This window comes from Boleophthalmus pectinirostris, unplaced genomic scaffold (assembly GCF_026225935.1).
Source record: "Boleophthalmus pectinirostris isolate CB_2022bp ecotype Guang Dong unplaced genomic scaffold, ASM2622593v1 HiC_scaffold_3, whole genome shotgun sequence".
Taxonomy (NCBI): domain Eukaryota; kingdom Metazoa; phylum Chordata; class Actinopteri; order Gobiiformes; family Gobiidae; genus Boleophthalmus; species Boleophthalmus pectinirostris.
Window position 1 is genome coordinate 20,124,974 of NW_026571299.1, and position 21,342 is coordinate 20,146,315.

Here is a 21,342-nt window from a genome sequence, read left to right on the forward strand (position 1 = left end):
TCTCTTTAGGTGGTTGCTGTCGTGTTGTGGAACAAACCTGACAGTCTTTACTTTGTCCCTGTGTGGATCATCATTTTGGCAGTTTTGGCAGGGCTGCTGCTACTGAGTCTACTAATATATCTGCTTTACAAGGTAACATAAAAGCATGATGTTCATGATGTAAAGTTTGCCGTAAAGTATGGTGTATATTTCTGAACCAAAATCTGTATAGTACAGTCAAAAAAAAACAGTGGCTTCAGATAGCATTAGTACAGTTTCATTTAAAGATCCCATATTATGCCATTTTCTGACCTATGTTATAATGTTTCCTCATCAAAAACATACCTGGACTTGTGTTTTGTTTCATTCACCCATGTTTAACACACAAACTCTGAATATTTAGGCTGAGTAACAGAAAACTCTGTTCCAGCTTGTGATGTCATGAGGTAATACAGGAAGTGTCCCCCTGTACTTTTGAACTCCATACACCTTTGCTAGAGTCATTTGGATGATTTCAGCACGGGAATTGTCCACCTTTACCGAACTTAAACTAAAATGTAGCCATTAACTTGACAACAACTACATCATGGCATCACAAGGTGGGATGCATTTTGAGCACTGGAGATGTGGACAGATTAATAATGCTGGATTACGGAAATATGTGTGAATGAAACAACACATAACTTCGGATATGTTTTTGATGAGATAACATCATTACACGGATTAAAGCTCACAAGAGCCAATTTTACGTAATATGGGACCTTCAGTATGCCGTTGCTGGTATAGTGTTAACAGTGTTATTTGAAACATGAAGGGAAGTGTAAGAAATATAATTATCAGAAAATATAGTACACTTAAATATATTAGCTTTATTTTGCTTCTCACTTCTTCTGCTTGCCTATTATGTTTTGTTGCAGATGGGTTTCTTTAAGAGGTCTGATCCCTATGGTACAACAATGGAGAAAGCCCATCTCAAACCACAGGCATCATCTGAAGCTTAGACAGAACAGAACCTCACTGCAGCTGTTCTTCACAACTGGAATTGTTCACACATGATTGACAAGATTAAAGAGTGACAACATGGCTGGTTGATCCCAAGACTATACTCAAGCTGATGCTGCACTCAACTGTCAGGGTTGTCAGTGATGGTGCAAAATCAAGAAGATATTTCTACCTTTCCAACTTAAGGCACTGATTTGGACATGTGTATTGTAAGCAGTTGTTTCGGCCTCAGTGTTATGAAAATAATGCTTTAGTCATTTGACAGCACTCCTTATTTATGGCACAGAGTCTTGTGTGGATGTTGTGAATGTTGTACTGTGCTGCTTGCAGGAAAATCCTGAAAGAAAATGCAATGTCTAACTTGAATCCTCTCCCATATTGGGAGGTTTGTATTTTGTGCATTGTAAAGTATTGTATTCAGTGTGTTATGATTCATTTGTGTTGTGACTGAGATTAAAACTATTTTGTATAACCACTTATATATTGTCATCTTTAAATTTAAGTTTGATGGTACATCCCCACTGACTGCACGATGCACTGATGAAGAGCAGTTTATTAATCCTCCACGGAAACAGCCAGGACCACACTCTGGATGCAGGCCAAGAGTTGGAGCTTGTATTTATGCAAATGTCAGTGTGGATACTTCGTTAAAGGAGGGAAGAGACCAAGCTTGTGTGATGAGAGGTACCACCTAAATATAGTCTGGCTCACCTCCATGCACAGACTGTGTTCTGAAACCTGACTCCATGAGCAGGGCTAGACTCTTGGCTACAGTGGGGAAATCGTGTGGGCCTGTTCTCCACTGCAGTCTTCCTTTGCTGGACTCCACCAAGTGAACTAGAGGGTTACTCAGTTGCAGTGCATAGTCAGGACAGCTCTCTCACTATATGTGCCAATGGCCCATATAGCAGTACGGGTAGGTAGGCTACCTGAGATGTCCTGAAGAGGATAATGTAGTTTTCATCATGATCATGGAGCAGTGGAACAGAGTTAAACTGTGGTATGCTTATGGTTTTATATACATCTGCCTATCTAAATTGGGGGAATGCATTCATCTTCATCCCTGGCGGCCCCTATTGGAACCAGTGGGAATATGAAGTCTAGGGATCTCTGCGAGAACCCAATACATGGATTACAAGAGCGGTGAGTCACACCTATCCTCATTGTGATTTGACTACTTAAAAGACAAAAAACTAATTTGATAGCCTCTTCCGGTTATCTTCAAGACGCTAGCATGCAGCAGGTATGTGTATGTGTATGTGTCCACTCCAAGTAAAAAATTATTTCCATATGATTTAAAAGGTTATTTTTCATCATAACTAAAGGTTTTGCGTTCAAGTCCTGGTTTTGAACAAACAAAAATATGCATATAAAAAGTCTACAGATATTAAGAAATTGATTGACTAAAATATCTTGATAAATAAAATAAATAAAATCTATTTTTCAAGACACTTTTGGTTATATGTATATATATATATATATATATGTGTGTGTGTGATACTTATATATGTGATACTTTTACTTGCTCCTGTATCTGTACTTATGTAAAATAGTTAAGTACTTCCACCACTGTGCATATTAATATTACAACAATAATAATAAACAATAATTCTATTTTCAACAGACTATGTTGAAAGCTGAGTCACTTGCCATTACACATTAAAAGAACATGCAACCTCAAAGTCTCAACACATTAATTTGTAAACTGTTTTGCTCAGTGCAGACAATAAAACAATACATAACAACAATAGTGATAATGTAACCATGAAATCTCTTGGTGCATTTATTGCTTGCCAAGTTGCTGCTTACACATGGATGGCTCGAACACACATTTCTATTGATGAAACTGATCCCTGTGCTGAGTTTGTGCAAGTGATTTTGCTGAGTATGTTGTGCATCAACAGTAACCCCACCCCCCTTGTGCTGTCTCACCCATTTTAGTGTCTCTGCAGTAGAGCTTGAGCTTTGGTGTGAACTGCAGTCCCTCTCCTAGAAGTGAGTAATACCTTTGGTTATACTATCTCTCTCTGCTAGTGACATGACTACTTAAGATCAAGTTTACCAAGGGCTTGTCCACACGACAACATTTTTTGGTCGAAACGGAAGTTTGTATTCGTTTTGGCCTATCGTCCACACGGAGCCAGTGTTTTGGGTGAGTGAAAACGGAGTTTTTTGAGAACGGGTTCCAGAGTGGAGAAATCTGAAAACGCGTTGTCGTGTGGACAAGCAAACCGCAGCTTTTGGAAAACGATGACATCACGACTCGTCATCGCCAGGGTCCTCCGATGCTGCGAAGGCTGTAGCCCTTTAAAAAAAAAAAAAAAAAAAAAAAAAAAAAAAAAAAAAAAAAAGGCTTCGAACTAGCCTCCACGGATGCAAGAGCGTTGCCGAAGTCTGACAGGTGTAGCCCACAGAGCCGCTCCGGTTGCCCAGCAACCGAGACACGCTGTTAGCGCTAATGCTAACAATACACATCACGCAGATTACGCACACGGATCAATAACAAAGATTACGGGGTAATTAAACTTTTGGATTTTGAGAACAAGTTATTCTAATAATTCTCATCCAAAACTTATGGCTAAAAACGAAAACTTATGTTTGACTTTTACAAAACAAAACCGCTATATTTCTGGGCTACATCTAAAATAGGCTAAATTACCTTAAAGTTAAAAAAACAAAACAAAAACAAAAAACAAAAAAACAAAACTGTGATGCAATATTAAATATTATTATAATTGTTAATAGTTTATTTCCATCACTGGGTTATTCTAAACACTAAATGAATGAGAGGTGACATGTCTGGCTGATCTTCCTGTTCAAACAGGGCATGAGTCAGCACAAAGGAAATGCAGAAGGTTTTCTGGCTTTGAGATTACTGGGCATGACATGGACTTAATTTAATTTGTTTTTATTAATTGTTCATAAGTAACTTGTTCATAATAGTACTGTAAATGACTGTCCTTTTTTTGTGCAGCCCAGATCTTACCTGCAAAGGGCTAATATGGGTAGAAACCTGGTAAAGAATCCAAATGGAGATGGTAAGATGCCAAAACATGATTTTGTAGTTAGTTACTGCAGAAATGATAAATGCACAGATAAACTTCTGCTTGTAAATTAGATAACATCATTATCTGACAATCTTGCAGACAGAATGTCAAGTTCACTGTATTTTGGGGTTCATGAAATCCATTGTTTATATATTTTTCATTATAATACAAAATAAATAATGAAGACTAAATATCAATATGGCCATTGTTTTGTAGAGGATCTGGAGTTCTGGGAACTGACTGAAAATGGTGGAAGCCAGTGGAAGGTCGAGGACATGCCTGGAGACTGTGGCCATGACTTTGGCAATGATGGAGTAAGCAAATACTTTGCGACATCATTTAGGTAAGTGTTTAATATTATACAGTTTAGCCATGAGGAGTGATTTGTGCCACCTCGTATAACATAGCAAACACACAAAAAAAAGATAGCAAACAAAGCATATCTCTTTCATGCAGGGGAAAAACGAACAGGAAGTTCCTTAGTTGCGCTAATGTGCCTAGTTTTTTTTTGTTTGTTTTTTTGGCAAGTTGATATGGCCCATATGTGTGTGAACCTTAATCATTAAAAAAAACATCTCAACTAATTTAATTTAATTTCTGGTTGTGTGACTGCCTTGTCATTTTACACATACTTTGAAATGTCCTCTTTTCATCAGTGGTCATAAGCAACAATGTTCTGTAATGTGTGTTTTAGACTATGTCTGAAGAGACAGGTCATAAACCTGCTGGACGAGGGATACTCTGCTGAGGCTCTGGATGAACAGCCCCCTGTCCACATAACAGACTGGTATATTTTACACACATCTTACACATACTTACTTGTTAAGTTCAGACTTTTTTTTTTTTTTGTGCTGCACAGGTATTGTGCAAGGACTGACTGTGGGTGCATCTACCAAATAACAGTGTCTCTATTGGATGAAAATCAAGAGGTAATACAGGAGTTCAAACCAGAGCCTGTGACCCTGGACCCCGAAAGTGACAATTGTTCTTGGAAAGAGGTAAACAACATTTAAAAGTCTCTTCAGTGTGCAGATCCTCACAGTCTGTTTGCTCCACAGATCACCCACAGTTTTGTTGAGTATGGACCTGGTCTGCGCTTCATTTCCTTTGAACATGGAGGCCAAGACAAGAACTACTGGGATGGCTGGTATGGGGTTAGAGTCACTGCCAGTTCTGTTAGCATTGAGTTGTGAGAGGTAATATGTGCCATGAGCAGGACACCAACTCTGCTTTATAGTGGGTATGTAACTGAGTAGGCGTGTGCGCTTGTTATAAGAATTCTGCTGCAGAGTAGCTCAATTCAAGTAAAAACATATGCATATAAAATCATGTGATTTATAACTGCATTCAAAATCTTGAATGTGTCAAATGTAAAAATTCATGTCCTTAAAAATGACAATAAAACAACTGTTATGTAATATATAATAATATAAGTGACTTTATTTAAATCACCTTTCAGTCAGAAGACAAATACAGTCTTGTTATTACATGTCTCAACTGCAGCAGCTTTCACCTGCAATGGTTTCACCAAATATTAGACTCATATATTTTGTTATTGTTAAATAGCAGTATGAAAGTAAAGTCTTTTAAATCAATCCTGCTGCATCACTTTCACACTTGGAAAGATAGATGGACAGATCATCTTTTAAGAAAAATCTTAAAACATAAAAAAACTCCAGTGCAATTTTCATTTAAGGTGACATCACAATGGTCTGGCATGGACCATTTTCAGTTCAGTAGGCTAGGTCACCCCACAGCCGGCATAAGTGGTGTTTTCTGTGTCTTCATTAAGGTAAAATGTACTTTCACTCTCCCTGGGACTGCATTTGTTTACAAAATGCCTCAAACTGCTGCTGCTCCAGCTCTGTCATCACTTTATTCAAGGCATAAATCTGACAGGGAAAAAAACATAGTTAAATGATCAGTAGTCGTGTAGTTATGCCATGAACAGTGAGAGCATATGAGATTTACCTCAGCCCTCTGGCGCTGTTTGAGCTCCTGTTGAGCAGATTTCTGTCTGGCTCTGTCTCCTCGTGTGGGAGTGGTGTTCAGCTTTGGTTTATCTTTACGACAAGCAGGCTCCATATCAAACTACATTAGGAAAAAAAACATCATATTATTATCATTCATTTCTTTAGATATTCTTTCCAGAGTAAATCGACATTTTACAATTTTTAATGTTGGAAGATACACTCCCATTCTTAAATTGACAACAACAAAACGTTTTTGACCCAAGCTCAACATAATGGTGCTGATGATGGGAGTCGTACGCCTCGGAGGATTCATTATACAATTGTTTTAAGTAACATACAACAATACAAAAACGTACAACTAAAAAACTGATATCAGCATTTACTTACACGGTATATGTTGGAAGACAGTCTGATGTCAAACAAAAGGACAAACCGCTTGAAAACAGCTATCCTCTTGGCAAGCCGCTCACGATAAATAAACCCGAAGAGAAACATGAAACTGTTTCCGGCGCAACAGTAGTTCCGCTAATGAAAACAAATAGCTTATAAAACATGTGTACATACTCGGACACTAATCCATTCAAAATGTATTATTACCGAGGTTGTATCATGACAACTGTTCGTATTTTACACGAATATTACGAAAAGTCATTTAAGCGTCGGTGCATTTTTGAGTTCGGCCACAAGAGGTCTCCTTTGTTTCACAGTAGTTCCACCAAGAGAGCCTGGCTGCAGGTCCTCCACCCAGAGGACACACCTCCACTGACATGTCCCTAATTTTTCATTAATTTAGGCTCCTATTTATCGGCAAATTAATAACACTTTTTATCAGTTATTGCCTTAGCTCGCTATTAAATGTAAAATTAAAGTTGATAGTGCTCATTTGAATTTTTGCACTTCAAAGATTGTACAGTATATTTAATCTCCAATACATTCTAAATTTCCTGATTTGAGATTAAGTTTGTTTTGCCTCTGCTCTACTTGCATAGGAAAATTTAATGTTGTCACAAACAAAAAACAGATATTGGTTAGGAAAAGGATTTGGTCTTAGGTGTAAAACAATGTCACTGTTTGTAATGTTATGTTGACTTGTTTGTTTACTTTTAAAGGCCTGTAGGTCCTCTGGGTGGAGGCTGCCAGATCCCTCTCAGTTGCGTACAAACCATAAACTGTATAAATCTTTTTTACACAGTCTGTGGTACAGCCTGATGTTTGATATGGATTAGTGCTGCAACTTGCTGTCCTCCAGTTTTGATGTTAGCTTTTCAAACCATTAATGGTTAGGGCAATGAACTTACACCCATAAACATTGCACTGATGATTTGCAAATACCCATAAGTACACTGACCGATCTGCTCACCCCAGAGTGAATATAGGCTACTCCATCGTTCAAGTAACACTGTTCACAGTTTTAAGGTTTAGCGTACAAAAACAATCACGCATTTTACATATAAGTAAAGGCTAAACTTACAAAAGGGCCTAATCATCAAATTGCCATATATTTAGTTACTTTATGCTTACTTCCCCCTCCATTTTAATAATAATAATAATAATAATAATAATAATAATAATAATTATTATTATTATTATTATTATTATTATTATTATTATTATTATTTTTTATTTATTTTTCTGGCATTTTGAGAGGATGCATGTTTTTATCAGATGTTTTATAGTATAAATAAATATAAGTATTTCATTTAATGGGAGTTAATGTTTTGTCAACTTTCCTTTATTGTGCATAATATGTTGTGGAATGGGGAGTTTTTTTTTATGACTGAATGAATGAATGAGTGAATTAATTAATTAATTAATTATTATTATTATTATTATTATTATTATTATTATTATTATTATTATTATTATATTATTATTATTATTATTATTATTAGTTTATTTATTTATTTTCCAAAAGAAAAAAAAAGTTTAAAAAAGATTTTAAAAACAAAAAGTAATTGAAGATCTGGAGTGATCAATATGAGGGTGGAATAAATTTTTAATTAGTGCAAGTGTAGTTCGAGTGTACCCTTCTGTGTCAGAATACTTCAAATATTGACTTATGTTGATGTCAGCAAATGCCAGTTGGCACAGACTGGCATTACTGACACAGAATGCTTGATTTCTGTCTACTAAAAGTAGTGCTTGTATATTGTATATTGTTTATATTTTAGCAAATTTACCATCAGGTGCTTTCTTTTCCAATTGTATTTGTCTATGTTTTTAGGATTCGAAAAGGAATTAGCTGTTTCTTGTTTTCATGTATTGTTTTTGATTCTCATTTCATTTCCTCTTTCAATTGGTAATTATAATGATAATTATCTAGTGCACCTTTTTGGTGCTGCTAACTCTTCGCCAGGTACTTTTGTAAAATCGATTTTTAATCCCAGAGAGTTTTTTTTTTTCCCTCTAATAAATGATGTTAAAAAAACACTTCTGCACTTCTACAATTCCCCATCTTAATTGTCCAATAAAGACCATTCACAGGCTGACTAAAATATTTCTATGAGGATTTGGAAAAGAAAAAAAAAGGCCTTGGGGCTCAAAAGGTTAAAATTGGTGACCCTATCACTTCCATCCTCAGAAGTGTTGAGGAAATGGTCAACCTGAATGCAATGCTTCTGCCTGTGACTACTGTGAACTGGAGTTGTGTCCATGCCCTCTGGCAGTATAGGCTACTACTCTGAGCTTTATCTCAGCATACCAGTGGTTTACCTGGATTTATCCTGCAACTACAGCAGAGAGCTCTCCCCCAGAATAATATCCTGCCAAGAAGCACTCCTGCTCAGCACCGCTTCAGTGCCGGCCTATGAGCCACAACAACATAAAGCAAACCACCTGGTTATCATCATGGCTCATCACTCAATCAGCTAACACACTTGTGTATTATTCTAACCTATGGAGGAAATAAAATGTTCTGTAAGAAAAACTGTTGTCAAAGTTTGTAAATTAAAATATGGTAGCACTTATGAGCCAACCATCCAGGGGCAAGGGTGCCGAAGCATGTGTCAGCTACAAAAAGCCTGTAAATAAGATGTTTTTAGTGGTCATGGAGGAACGAAAGGCGTTGCACAACATAACAGGGAAGATACAAACAGAGGCATCATAATAAATGTATAGAAATAAAGGGGAAAAGTGGAATGTAGTGCCAAAGAGGAAATAGGGAAACATCTGGTTTTATTGGTAGCAATGGCTCAGTGGTTATAATGAGAGCGACCCCACCTTTCACCAGTGCTTACTGTTGTTGTGTCCTTCCATTTACTTCATCTACTTTGGCAATGAATCTGGTGTGGAGTGACTGGCTACCTCAGGGCAGCTGTGGCTACAAACCATAGCTTATATTAGAACTAGTGTGGAGTAAATGAATAATGGCTCTAAAGTATGGCTTTGAGTAGTAGTACTCTTCTCACTCACCTACTGCTGTGTGAAGACACATGTGTGCATCCGTCACACATTTATATGTACCATACATATACACACCAGCTTTCCAGGACTACAAATAAACAACTGTTGGTGACGCTACATGAAATAGTTACACATACACACTTACTATAGTACTCCATCTGCACATCAGACAAGCATGTGTGAACTTGATGTGTTGCTTTTTTCACACCGGATCCCCAAAAGACCTTCAACGTAAACAGCATGCAGCATACAGCCGAAAACAGCAGATACACAGGAAGTGACCTGACAAGTGAGGGTCAGAGTGAGAGACGCACACAACTACACACACATACAGACACACACACAGACACACACACAAACACTGTTAGACTCTGCTTGAGCTTCCTCTCCTCAAGCCAACAGCGGTTTGGAGATTTTCTGCCTCTTAGCTCTGCAGCACAGTTCTATGACTCATGAACCATATTCACAAGAAATCTCCAGCTGGCATGGGTTGCTGCATTAATTATTGTATTATTTTGATAACTGTATCCTTGAGCAAGACCCTTGGCGCTTTTTGGATCTGCACTCAGTGTTACAAGGTCATAATTAGTTATTCTTCTCAAAACTCCATAATTACTAGTTTTAAAGTAGAGAAATAGTAGTTTTAAAAAGTGATGTAATTTTGAAGGACCTGTGGAGACATGACATCTGTTGGGCAACAGACTAAAGACCTTTATTCACATCAGCAGGAACTCACTAAAGACTATTCAGTTAATCTGTCCCCCCTGCCCCACTGCCTGCATCACTCACTGTCTTATAACATAATATCTTATAACTACATAATTTTTGTCAGATCAGATTTTGATCAATAATATCTGTCAATAAAATAAAAATAATAAAAGTGGTATTATGCTCATGTCATAGTTACAAATGCCCTTCTAATTAAAACCCCCTCTTACACCTCCTTGTCTCTGTCCCACTCACACCTTGGCAGCAGAAGCAGTGGTGAAACAGGCCTCGGTGGAGCAGTGCTGGCCCTAGGTGCACACAGGGGCACAGTGTCCACTTTAAGCAATGCCGAGGGACAAGACAGCGGGGTCACTGTGTCTGCTCTGCCCTGTCCCTGCTCGGAGCTGCTTCTCATTAGGCCTGTTTGTTTTGGCTGACACGACAAGGCACTTAGCACTGACATGTGTACAGCCTTACACTCACTCACATTACACACACACACGCACACACACACACATGCACACGCACAACACACACACACACACACACACACACACACACACACACACACACACACACACACACACACACACACACACACACACACACACACACACACACACACACACACACACACACACACACACACACACACACAAACAAACTCACACTTTGGGTTTCCATCATTTTTAGGGGACATTATATAACCAAGGGTTGAATCCAATCCAATCCAGCCCTTGTTTTCCCACATTCTCTATTGAGTCCAGCTCAAATTTTACATCATTCTCATGTCTCATGCCATATGACTAGTCACGTGGTTCCCATTATGCAATCATATGCTATGGAGGGAATATTTAAATTACCTTAACTCCTCTCAGCCTGATAGTGCTGCAGGGCAAAGCTTTCATTACCTCAGTTATGTTGAAACAGCAGTCACATTTCCAGAAGAGTTCCTCGAGAGCAAGTTCTTAATTCAGACCCTTCAGTCCCTGATGCCCAACCTGGATTCTCAATTTTGTGTTAATTGGCATGAACACATGAACAAGTTTCCAGCAGTGATTCCACCACTTTCAAATCCAAAAGAATTGCAACACCAACACTGGTTATCATCCCCTGCAGTAAAAGTGTCTATTCTAGCTGGTTGCACTACTGTGATTGGTCCTCTAAATAATAATGAATGTGCCATCATTCACAGTACCCTGATACATGCATGCCGGGTGGTTTATGTGTGAGGAATTCTTTGGTCCACATACCATCCTGAAACCTATGAATGTGCCATCCACAACCACCATGCAGTCAACACACCACGTCAGAGCCCAGAAACGCCACTGACCTTCAATTTTGAAGAGTCACTAATTCCATTTGAGTGGAAGGAACAAATCACAAACAAACTAAATGACATGCCAGAAGTATTCTCACACCATGATTTCGACTTCCAGTGTATAAGCCAAGTCAAACATTACACTAACCTTCATGGCAATACTCTTTTCTAGCATCATGCACACCCCCATTCATCCTCAAGACATCGAAGTCATCCAGAAAACATCTCAAGGAGCATCTTTATGCTGCAGTGATAAGGGAATCAGAATCCCTGTTTTCATCTCCCACTGTGGTTGTGAAAAAGAAGAATGGAAGAAGAGTCTTAGGTTGTGCATTGATTTAGGGAAATTGAACATATAGGCAATAAAGGATGCGTATGCAGTGCGAAGTCTTAAATAAACGAATTCATGCAATATCTTGCAGACCCCAGTGATGATCTCACCTGAAGTTGTTCTAAGAAACACTTGTCCACCGACCTGGCTTTGGTACCTGTTATGGGCCCACCAGTTAGGTTCTGCTTTGTGTGCCTGGCATACAGTATTAGATAAATATAGCCACTTATTACCTTACTTTTACAACTGAACAACACACAGAATGAGAGTAAAAAAGGAATGGGGGCACTGTTGTGTTAGTGTATATAATAAGGGGGAATGATGCACAGCACTTTCCTCACTCACCAAGTACAATTTGGACCCCCAGTTTGGACCCTATTTCAATTTTTCTGCACACAAGGGGCCTCGAGTGGCAGTGCAGAGCTGTTTAGGTTTCCCTACACACACCAGGAATGTGATAAACAATAAATGCATTCTGCGCCGCTGGCATGCACACACCTCCACACACTGGAGATGGGTGCAGCCTGCAGCAGTTATAAAAACGATTGTACACTGTTTAATGGGCCTATGGTCACACACAGACCACAGAGGGTCCAGACACACTGCAGCCTTGTGGTCAGAACGCCAGAATGATGTGGGATTCAATCCAACAGTTACTCTTTTCTTTGGAAAAAATGTGGAACCCTTAAGCAACATTACTGCCCCAAAACACTCCAGAGGCCAAAACCTCCCAAATTACAGGGCAGTGGGGCACATTGGAACATTTATAACATGACATTAATCATATAAGAAAATAACCAATTGACATTAAGAAGTGAAAACATTTTACCCCATGACTGTGTAACTGTAAACCTGTCAATACTATTAAATACATACATGTACTAACACTCTTAATGGAGACATTCATATTTGAAAATCATCAAATCATGCTACTTGCAGTAACTTTTTTGACTTAACAAATGTGAATTTGAGGATAATTGCCCAGTGTGCTTGTATTCCATGGGTGGACAAACCCATCAGTTGTCAGTTAATTATGAAGTTGTTGAAGGACTCATTACTTAAGTAAAATGAGAAAATTATACTATGTTAAAACTGACTTTTGTAATTGTCTGGTGTCAGGGCCAGAGGTGAACTGTATACCATTATGGCTTTTTAACTTTTACTATAAGGATGATTACTTGTCATAGTTTATTTCTGTGAAAGTCCCCTGACTATGACATGAGTTTATGCATTGATTACTGCAGTAAGTTGCTTCTGGTGTTGTGGTGAGGTGCTAGGTCACAGGGTTAAAGCTTCTATGAGACATCTAAGAACTTAGCTGTCTCAGCCAGAGCAGCTGTCCAAATGCATACACAAGCAACCAGATGTGTTTCTATGAATGACTGCAGTGTGTCCACCTGCGCACTGGAGCGCGGTAGGGAGCCACAGTTATCCAGGTCTGCAAGAGTAGAAATGTCTCCTATGTCCAAGTGTGACTTTGGAATTCACTTACAAACACTCACACCCATTAGAAAAATATGATGTACAATAAATTATGATAGAAAATTATTGGTAATTAGACAGGAAAGTAAATTGTTCCAAGACATTTTGAAAGAAAAAGCAAAGGGGATATTGGGTAAATAATAGATATAACTTCATGATTAACCTCATTGCATTTGCACTAAAATCTCAAAGTGCTATACAAAAGAGGTAGAAACAGAAAGAACACTGTAAAGATAAGTGCAGGCACCCTGAAATTAACAAACTCATAAACAAGAGGTACATTTGTGGTGCACCATTGAACCATGCATGAGGTCATCAGACACATGCACACATCCATAGTATATTAGCATATTAGGATTGTAATCACCTTATAAACATGATGCATGGGATGTGTATAAGCTGCTGTTGGGAGGGCAGTAAAATGGGTCAGAGTTGAGTATGTGCATGTGTAAGTCTATCTCCTATAAGCAGACTGCATACTGTGTGATTTTGTGGTGCATTCAGGATAGCCCTACTGTATGCATGTGTTGACTCAGTGAGATTGGCAGCTGGGTCTCTTGAGAGCTGTGGTTTAGCAGACGCCGGCGCACTGTTAAAACTAAACATGGCTAATTGAGCAGGACGCTCACAGGGCTGCCTCTGTCTGTGTGTGTGTGTGTGTGTGTGTGTGTGTGTGTGTGTGTGTGTGTGTGCGTGCGTGTGTGCGTGTGTGCGTGTGTGCATGTGTGCATGTGTATGCTTGTGCATGTCTGTGTGTGTGCACGTGTGTGGGTGCGTGCATTTGTGTGTGTGTTAGAACGTATGGAGCCCACTAGGGTAAATAACATCAGTCTACAGTGCTGTAGCCAGGACTCAGCATTGCGGCTGCTGCACAAACAGTTTATAATCTAAAAACACATCATTGGGTTAATAGTACAGCATTAATATAGTCAATATTTAATAAGTTACGTTTACACTGCTTTAGTTCTTTGAGTGATATTTAGTTTAATTGAAAAACACCTATCCATAAAGATACAGACTAAGATGGAGCAGATAGTTAATCCAATAGTGACACAATGTCATGACACACATCCTGGCACTTTGAACTACAAAACACAAATTCTCTTAAATTATGTTAAGTAACCTTGATTATTAATGAGAAAGAAAAATACCCCACACACAGTGGTGTCAATTTCTAGCTGGTCCTATAGCTGCTAAAAAGGTGATCCCATGCTGCTGGAGTTAGTTAAGACCTCTGACTGTGGGCCAGTGACTCTCATCAGAAAAAAAGGAAAACAAAAAAACATAATTTATGTATAGCATGTTGCACATCAATAAAATGCTTAATCCTGAAAAAAAAATCTTACAATAAGAATTGGCATATGAAGCACACTTTGCAGCCTCTTGGCTGGATCAGACTTTATAGAGTGACTAGAGTGGTAAACAAGATGATATTAGAGAAATGATGCAGGTGCTAAGTCTATGTTTGCTCACAGAGTACAGTCAATTTAACCATTCAAACTGAATCCATTTCCTTGTTGACGTACAAGGTGTCAGCAAGGTTGTGGGCCATCGCCAAACCAAACTTGTTCAGAGGTGACGACCTGAGAGGTGAGTTCATGTTTTTGGTGAGGGTCTGCTCAGCCGTGTCGCTCCTGGCATGAACGCCCTACTGCAGCCGGGATGGTGAGTGCAGGTGCTGAAGGGCTCAAGCCTCTCTCAATGCGGGCTCTATGAAATAGCTGCATGATTCCAGCAGCTCCACTTATTCCAGGAGGTTCACTGGCTATTGCCTACAGATCTCAGCATTGTCTTGGGATGGGAGTGGTGGAATGTTCTAAGATGGGGCTTCATGGGTTAGACGGGGCTCACAGCTCCATAGGTCCATGCAGGCCTATGCGCAGGCAGCACAGGTGTACAGCAGCAGTGCAAATGAGCCATGCATCACAGGACCTCATCCACAATAAGCTCTCACAACATTTTACCTGCATAGATTCAAATGAGTATTGCAGTTTAAAGGTGCTTAAGATTGCCATAAAAGAAATGTTTATCCAGGTTTTATTAACAAATTCTCTTCCCTTCTAGATCATCAACAGGTATCTAGGCATCTGTTTTGTCCCTTTGATCCTAACCCTAACCTGGAAGCTAAACATGCCTGATATCTTAAAAATTTAGAATGAAATAAATAAAGACAGCACCATGTATGTAAGTTTGGGCCTGAATGAGGGCATTGAGTTGTATGGTCTTCCTTGTACTCATGCTATATTTGAGAAAAACACAAACTAACATACTTGATATTGATATTGTTACATACTATACAGTATATAATCCTGTCTATTTATGGTAGATATTGTGAGTACCCACTTTCATTGGTAATTACACAGTATTCTTATATAGTAAATGCAACTACGAGCCATTAAATATATCCTTTCTCTCCATTGTTTGGGTTCATATGTGTTTATTGCTGATAGACTGGTTCCTAATGTGACAACCTCATGTCTCTCCTCACTATTTAGGGGCACCTGTTGCCTTTTTAATTTTCTGTATTCCCTGAAAAAGATGACTTTATGATTGAAATGCATCTCCTGGTTCATATAGCCACAATAACAGACATTTATTTTATGTCAGATATCTTTTTTGTTTCTCCTGTAGCCCATATAGGTCTTGGATCTTTGAACTATTGTACTCAACATCTGACCCACTGATTTCACTCACCCCTTACATTATTTGCACAGCTCCATGTATGTTTGAGATGAGTAAACTAAATGGTGACATCTTTGGGACAGGTGAATTCAACTGCTTTCTAGCTTCCTCTTTCTAGACAGACAGCCAAGATAGTTTGTTTATCTGCTTTACATGTTTTGCATGGGAAGTGCTATCCAACTGAAAACACCTATTCACCATAACAGCTTTATAGATGTTTTAGATTTACATTACGGTACATTATTTTATTATCTGATTCAGCACTTAAGATGTCCTTTAAATGCTCAATATTGTTGCCCATGGTTAAGTCTTTGACATTATTAGTATCCTTTTAAATGTGCCAAAGAAGAATAGGTCTTTTACAGATTACATTACATTACAGATACATTTCCTGAGCCTGGTTAGTGGGTTTCTGTGGAGGAGGACCTGGGAGAGAGGATGGAGGTTGTGTCCAGCTGTAGTGAGTTTCTTCTGCAGTGGAGACACAGTGATGGGAATTGATGTTAGTCATTCTTCACTGCAGCATTCAACTGATTACTCCCACATTTAGCTAGTAACTGTCATTATTACACATCAACATACAACAGCAGTAATTGTGTCTGTTTATAAACAAATTATGAATTTCATATTGCATTTCATTTCATATTAATTTCATTTTGGAGTAAATCAAGGCTTTTGATATCTTGTATATGACGCAGTCATGCCACGTATGTGACCTAGAATTCTCCCACTCAAAATGTGAGAAAGTGACTTGGCATAAACCTGTGCCCTTAGCCCCTAGTTTCATGCTCTGGTGTAAAAGATAAGATTTTCACATCTGCATTACTGCTGTGTGCATCCTGTACCGATGCCGCTGGACTCAGGCTGTATGTCTATCACCACATGCACACCATGTTCACCTGTCAAAGCAGATCACTGGTTCATGGGGAAAAGTGCTCAGAACAAGAACATTATGTCTACAGAGCACTTTAAAAACTATCTGAAGTGCTGTCCCTCAAGTTAGACTTCTGTCTGAGTTTTATTTTAACACAGTCTGACCAGAAAGATGGTTTTACATGAAACTACAACTACAGCACACAACAACAAGTCTCTTATATATAAAATTGCAGTGATTAGCCAACAGTTTTTCAATTAGCCACTCCTGTTTATACCTTTTTGTTGAAAATCAAACACTGAACACCATGAATTGTTATAGTGATGACAGTCTCCTGAAAATTAATTGTTTATATCCATTTTGTATTTTTCTTAAGTTTTCAGGCTATCTTAAAACCTTTGATAATATTTGCATCGTAGAGAGATACATGGAGAACCTCCCCAGCATGATATCACTGCAAATTATTAATACATTTCTCACAATTAAGTTTATGTGTATAATACCAACCAAAGTAACCACATTACATCCAGTGAGTACTATATAATCATGAGTATGTTTAAGAAGCAACCTCAGTACCTCACTACTTCAGTAACAGTATTGTAGTAGCAGTTTAGAGATTGTTTTATGGATATGTTCACTGCATGAGCTCTGTTATTCACTGGTGACTGCCGATGAAGTTTCTTGTAGAGCAATATAGTTATTTTGATTGTTGATTGCATTTGATATAATAAAGTAAATGTGAAGGATTAATGATCTGCTTGTCTTCTGCATGTCTGGCCACCTGCTTTAAATAAACTTGAGCCTCTCTGTCCTCGATGCTCTCTAGTGCGTTTACAGTAAGGTGATATTCAACATGAGGGCTGCTCTCACCGAGGGCTCCTCCACCATAAGTCACAGAGATCTGATAATGAACTTTTAAACTGCTCTCTGCCTCTCAAGCAGGCAGCAAACAAAACATTTCTAGCATGCACAGTGCTGGTATCTCATTAGTATCAAAAACAAAGAGAAAAAAAAAGGAAAATTAATGAAAAACAGAACTGTGAATAAGCAGTGTCAATACAGAAAACCTTTATTGAGAGGAATACTTGCAGAATGCCTCTAACAACAGCTACAGTGAACTATAGTGTGTATTTGACATACACTGCTCAGTTTCACATGGATTCACATGATAAAAGTACTCATCCAACTACCTATAAACTGCTCCAGACCAATGGCTGTCCAGGAAAAGTCAGGTTTTGTTCTGGGTTGCCTTGGAGCGTTAATAAATAAATTAACAATATAATATACATTGTATACCGCACCGTGTAACAGGTGTAAACCTAAATGTAATGCCATGTTAATACCAGTCATTAATGATAACATATATAAAACAGGAAACATCTATCGCAAACGCAAAAAAGAAGTTACCTTACTGTCACAACAAAATGTAAAGTCAACTGTAAACATCTTACATATCCAGGTCTGTATATGAAGTACTAAATTCCTCACATCAAGCATATAGCCGACATCCACAGGTGAAACAGTGTGTCATGCACACCTTTGAGTTTTTTACAGTTCATCAGTATGGAGAGTGCGATGGAGGGTGTGTGCACAGGTGATGCATTCAGGAGAAGTGGGAAAGTGGGGAAAATTCTGGTTATGCACATGCTCTGTTTTACAAATGGAAAGGATATCAGTAAAAATGTCTGTCAGTTATCAGACAGGTGCTGGAGCATATCCCACAGGTGGAAGAATGTTCAGCTCAGGGGAAGCGTAGCATGAAACCAAAGGCAGAACAGCGATGACCCAGATAAGAGCTATGTAAGTTTAGAAAACATTTCACTCCACATCTGGAGCAGCATCGTGATGAGCCACCACCATACCTGTGTGCACCACTACTATTTCTATTGATTGATTTGTTAATAATACCAAAGGGTGAGGACCAAGAGATAGAGATATTTGGTGGCCAATATAGTAGGCTTATGAGAGGCAGGGTTGCCAGATTTTCAGAAAGAAACAAGTGACCCAGTCTTGAAACAAACAGCCCAAAACAACTAATACTTACCCTTGTCTCACAAAAAGAGTGTTTGATTCTGGACTAGCAGTTAGTAGAGCATGATGACCATAATCTCTCTCTGCCACTGTCCTGTTGCCAACCTTAAGGACTCGATGCAAACTTCAAATGGCAATGAAAACGGCAACAAAACCCTCTAATCTCTATCCTCTAATACACACAACCATTATCCCAGGAGCTTTGTGATAAAATGGCTCAATATGGTTTTGAACAAACATCAAAATAGTGACCACTCTTCAACAAAAAAATAAAAAAATAAATAAAAATAACTCACAGAGTAGGGTGACAAAGTCATAAAGGTGATGGGTACAAGCATGTGGCTTCAGTCTATGAAGTCTGAGCAAATGATCTACTGTCCTAAACCTGCCCAACTGTGGAACAAAATGAATAATCTTGGTTTTCTTTATGTTTGTAGTGTTACAGGGTGTTTGGCTACAGTAACATGCTAACATATCTGAGTATACATAGTTCTTGTTGCTTGGGGATATTTATCCATTTTGTGGCTTCTGCTGTCATCACTGTGGTGGCCAAACCCTGAACGCAAAACAATCACATGGACTAACTGAGAACATTGAACAGAAAAGAGCTTGGTGCCAGTGAGGCTTTAGACATCTCACGACACCACCCTTAAGTTCAGAAGTTCCCATGAAAGCTTCTACTCTAATGATGACTGTGAGAGCTTCCTGCCTCTGTCCTATCGCGTGGAGGAGGTCAGGCAGCGGAGAGCATGAAAGCACACACTGGGACACAATGACACGCTTAATGGAGTCTGAATCGCACACACATGCACCAAAAGTGGACAGTCACACGCACCACAGTAGAACAATAGGGATTAGACCATTTCAACTTCTATGTCTGTCCTCTCAGGACACTTTCACACACATACTTGACTCACTTGGTTATTACAATCTGTACAGTAGTCTGTAGTTTTTATCTTAACCCGGACTTTGCAACATCTGGCTCCACATTAAAGGTCTTATGTTACACAAAATTGACTCTTGTGAGCTTTAGTCATGTTATAATGTTGTTACCTCATCAAACGCATAGCCACAGATGTGTTTTGTTTCAGTCACACATATTTCAGTAATCCAGCATTATTAGTCTGTGTATATCTCCAAAGCTCAAAATGCTTTGTTCCACCTTGTGATGTCTTGAAGCGTACTTTTCAAGTTAATAGCTATCTTTTACTTTTTGTTTGTAGAGTTTGGAAATTACAGGGCTGAAATTATACAAATGATTCTAGTGAAGGTGTATGGAGATTAAAAACACGGAAACATGTCCTGTATTACAGCAATTACCACAATTATCACTATGGTTGTGTGTTTTGTATGGGGGTACTACAGTGTTATTTTTGTCTTTGGTCATTCTTGCCCAACCTGCCAAGGGACTGGAGAAGAAAATTGTTGAAATTAGCCATTTAGGATGTAATCTATAATATATTTACTTGTAATATTTTCTGTCCTTGCTACTTACTACTTACTACAAAATGGTTCTGTTTAGCTGTGCATATGAATGAAAGATGTTTGTGAAATCCTTCAGTCATCCAGGTAGAATCCATGGCAAAGGAGAAATTCAGTTCTGTCAACTGAACAAAAAGCAACTTGGATGAGCTGTGAAACGTATTTGATCAAAACAAATTTTGTCCAGTTGACAGAATCTAATTTTTCCTTTGATATGACTGAAAGGTTTTTATTCCACAAACCCCTCTTTTACTCTTAATTTTATGATGATGTATTGTGGTTTTAATGTCTTTCTTATTCTATAAAGCACTTGGAATTGCTTTAATTCAAGACCAAAATGTTGCTTTATAAATTAAGTTTTTATTTTGTAGAAGGGGTGAGATGAGCCTCATTACAACAGGCCCTTGTTCCCTTGGTCCAGCTGAAACATCGCAAAGGTGTTTTGAAGGGTGTTTTGTCTTCGTGTTGATTATTCATCTCGTATTTGCTTTTCTTAGTCAAAGGACTGAACATTCCTGCATAATCCATCACTAGACACGAACCCAGGCCACTCATAAACATCTTTATTAGCATACATCCTAATCTGCTGCACTCTCCCCCTTGTCTCACCTCTCCTATTCCTCAAAATGGTACGCCTTATCTGCCTGACAGGCTGCTAATAAAACACACTGAGTCTATGTGTGAGAGAGAGTGGGGCTAACAAGAATGGTGTGTGTGGCTCTGTGCCCAGTGCCTCCTTAGGGCAGGATATTAGAGAGGTCTGGAACACCTCAAAATTTATGAAGGCAGCAGGACAGCACAGGCAGTAGTCTGATGAACAATAGTACCACTAAACTCCACTTCATCAACTGTTTACTCTTTCATAAAATATTGTATTTCAAGGTTTAAGTTATTAGGACATTTGTTATATTGTGTCGATTTCATCTACATTATAGGAAGTGAGGAGTTGGAAGTGTTCTCCCAAAATTGGAGTAAGAAATTAAATGTGATAGAAAAACATAAAAAAGACCCTTAGTATAAAACGTTAT

General features: G+C 38.6%; 3 protein-coding genes across 6 annotated transcripts in view; 2 read left to right on the plus strand and 1 right to left on the minus strand.

Moving 5' to 3' along the window:
• LOC110165784 (integrin alpha-5-like) overlaps positions 1 to 1,456 on the plus strand; it is a 44,198-nt gene extending 42,742 nt beyond the window's left edge. Inside the window, exons 29-30 of the mRNA XM_020930972.2 lie at positions 10 to 132; positions 897 to 1,456. Of these exons, the coding sequence (XP_020786631.1) occupies positions 10 to 132; positions 897 to 980 (207 nt within the window). The 3' untranslated portion in view covers positions 981 to 1,456. The remainder of the gene's footprint in view (positions 1 to 9; positions 133 to 896) is intronic.
• Positions 1,457 to 2,903: 1,447 nt separating this feature from the next.
• fbxo2 (F-box protein 2) lies at positions 2,904 to 5,446 on the plus strand. Of its 4 annotated transcripts, none has more exons than XM_020931018.2 (6): positions 2,904 to 2,976; positions 3,956 to 4,019; positions 4,245 to 4,371; positions 4,723 to 4,815; positions 4,888 to 5,026; positions 5,087 to 5,446. In XM_020931018.2, the coding sequence occupies exons 2-6, from the start codon at positions 3,983 to 3,985 to the stop codon at positions 5,219 to 5,221; spliced, it is 531 nt and encodes a 176-aa protein (XP_020786677.1). In that variant the 5' UTR covers positions 2,904 to 2,976; positions 3,956 to 3,982; the 3' UTR covers positions 5,222 to 5,446. The 4 variants fall into 4 exon arrangements, with proteins under 4 accessions (XP_020786677.1, XP_055016999.1, XP_055016998.1 ...); XM_055161024.1 differs by having other exon boundaries at positions 2,930 to 2,976; positions 3,961 to 4,019; XM_055161023.1 differs by lacking the exon at positions 2,904 to 2,976 and adding an exon at positions 3,002 to 3,133.
• svbp (small vasohibin binding protein) lies at positions 5,439 to 6,512 on the minus strand. Its single transcript, XM_020931026.2, has 3 exons — positions 6,389 to 6,512; positions 6,000 to 6,119; positions 5,439 to 5,920 (listed from the first exon to the last, which is right to left on the minus strand). Exons 1-3 carry the CDS (start codon positions 6,494 to 6,496, stop codon positions 5,834 to 5,836), a joined length of 315 nt encoding a protein of 104 aa, XP_020786685.2. The 5' UTR covers positions 6,497 to 6,512; the 3' UTR covers positions 5,439 to 5,833.
• Positions 6,513 to 21,342: the final 14,830 nt, after the last annotated feature.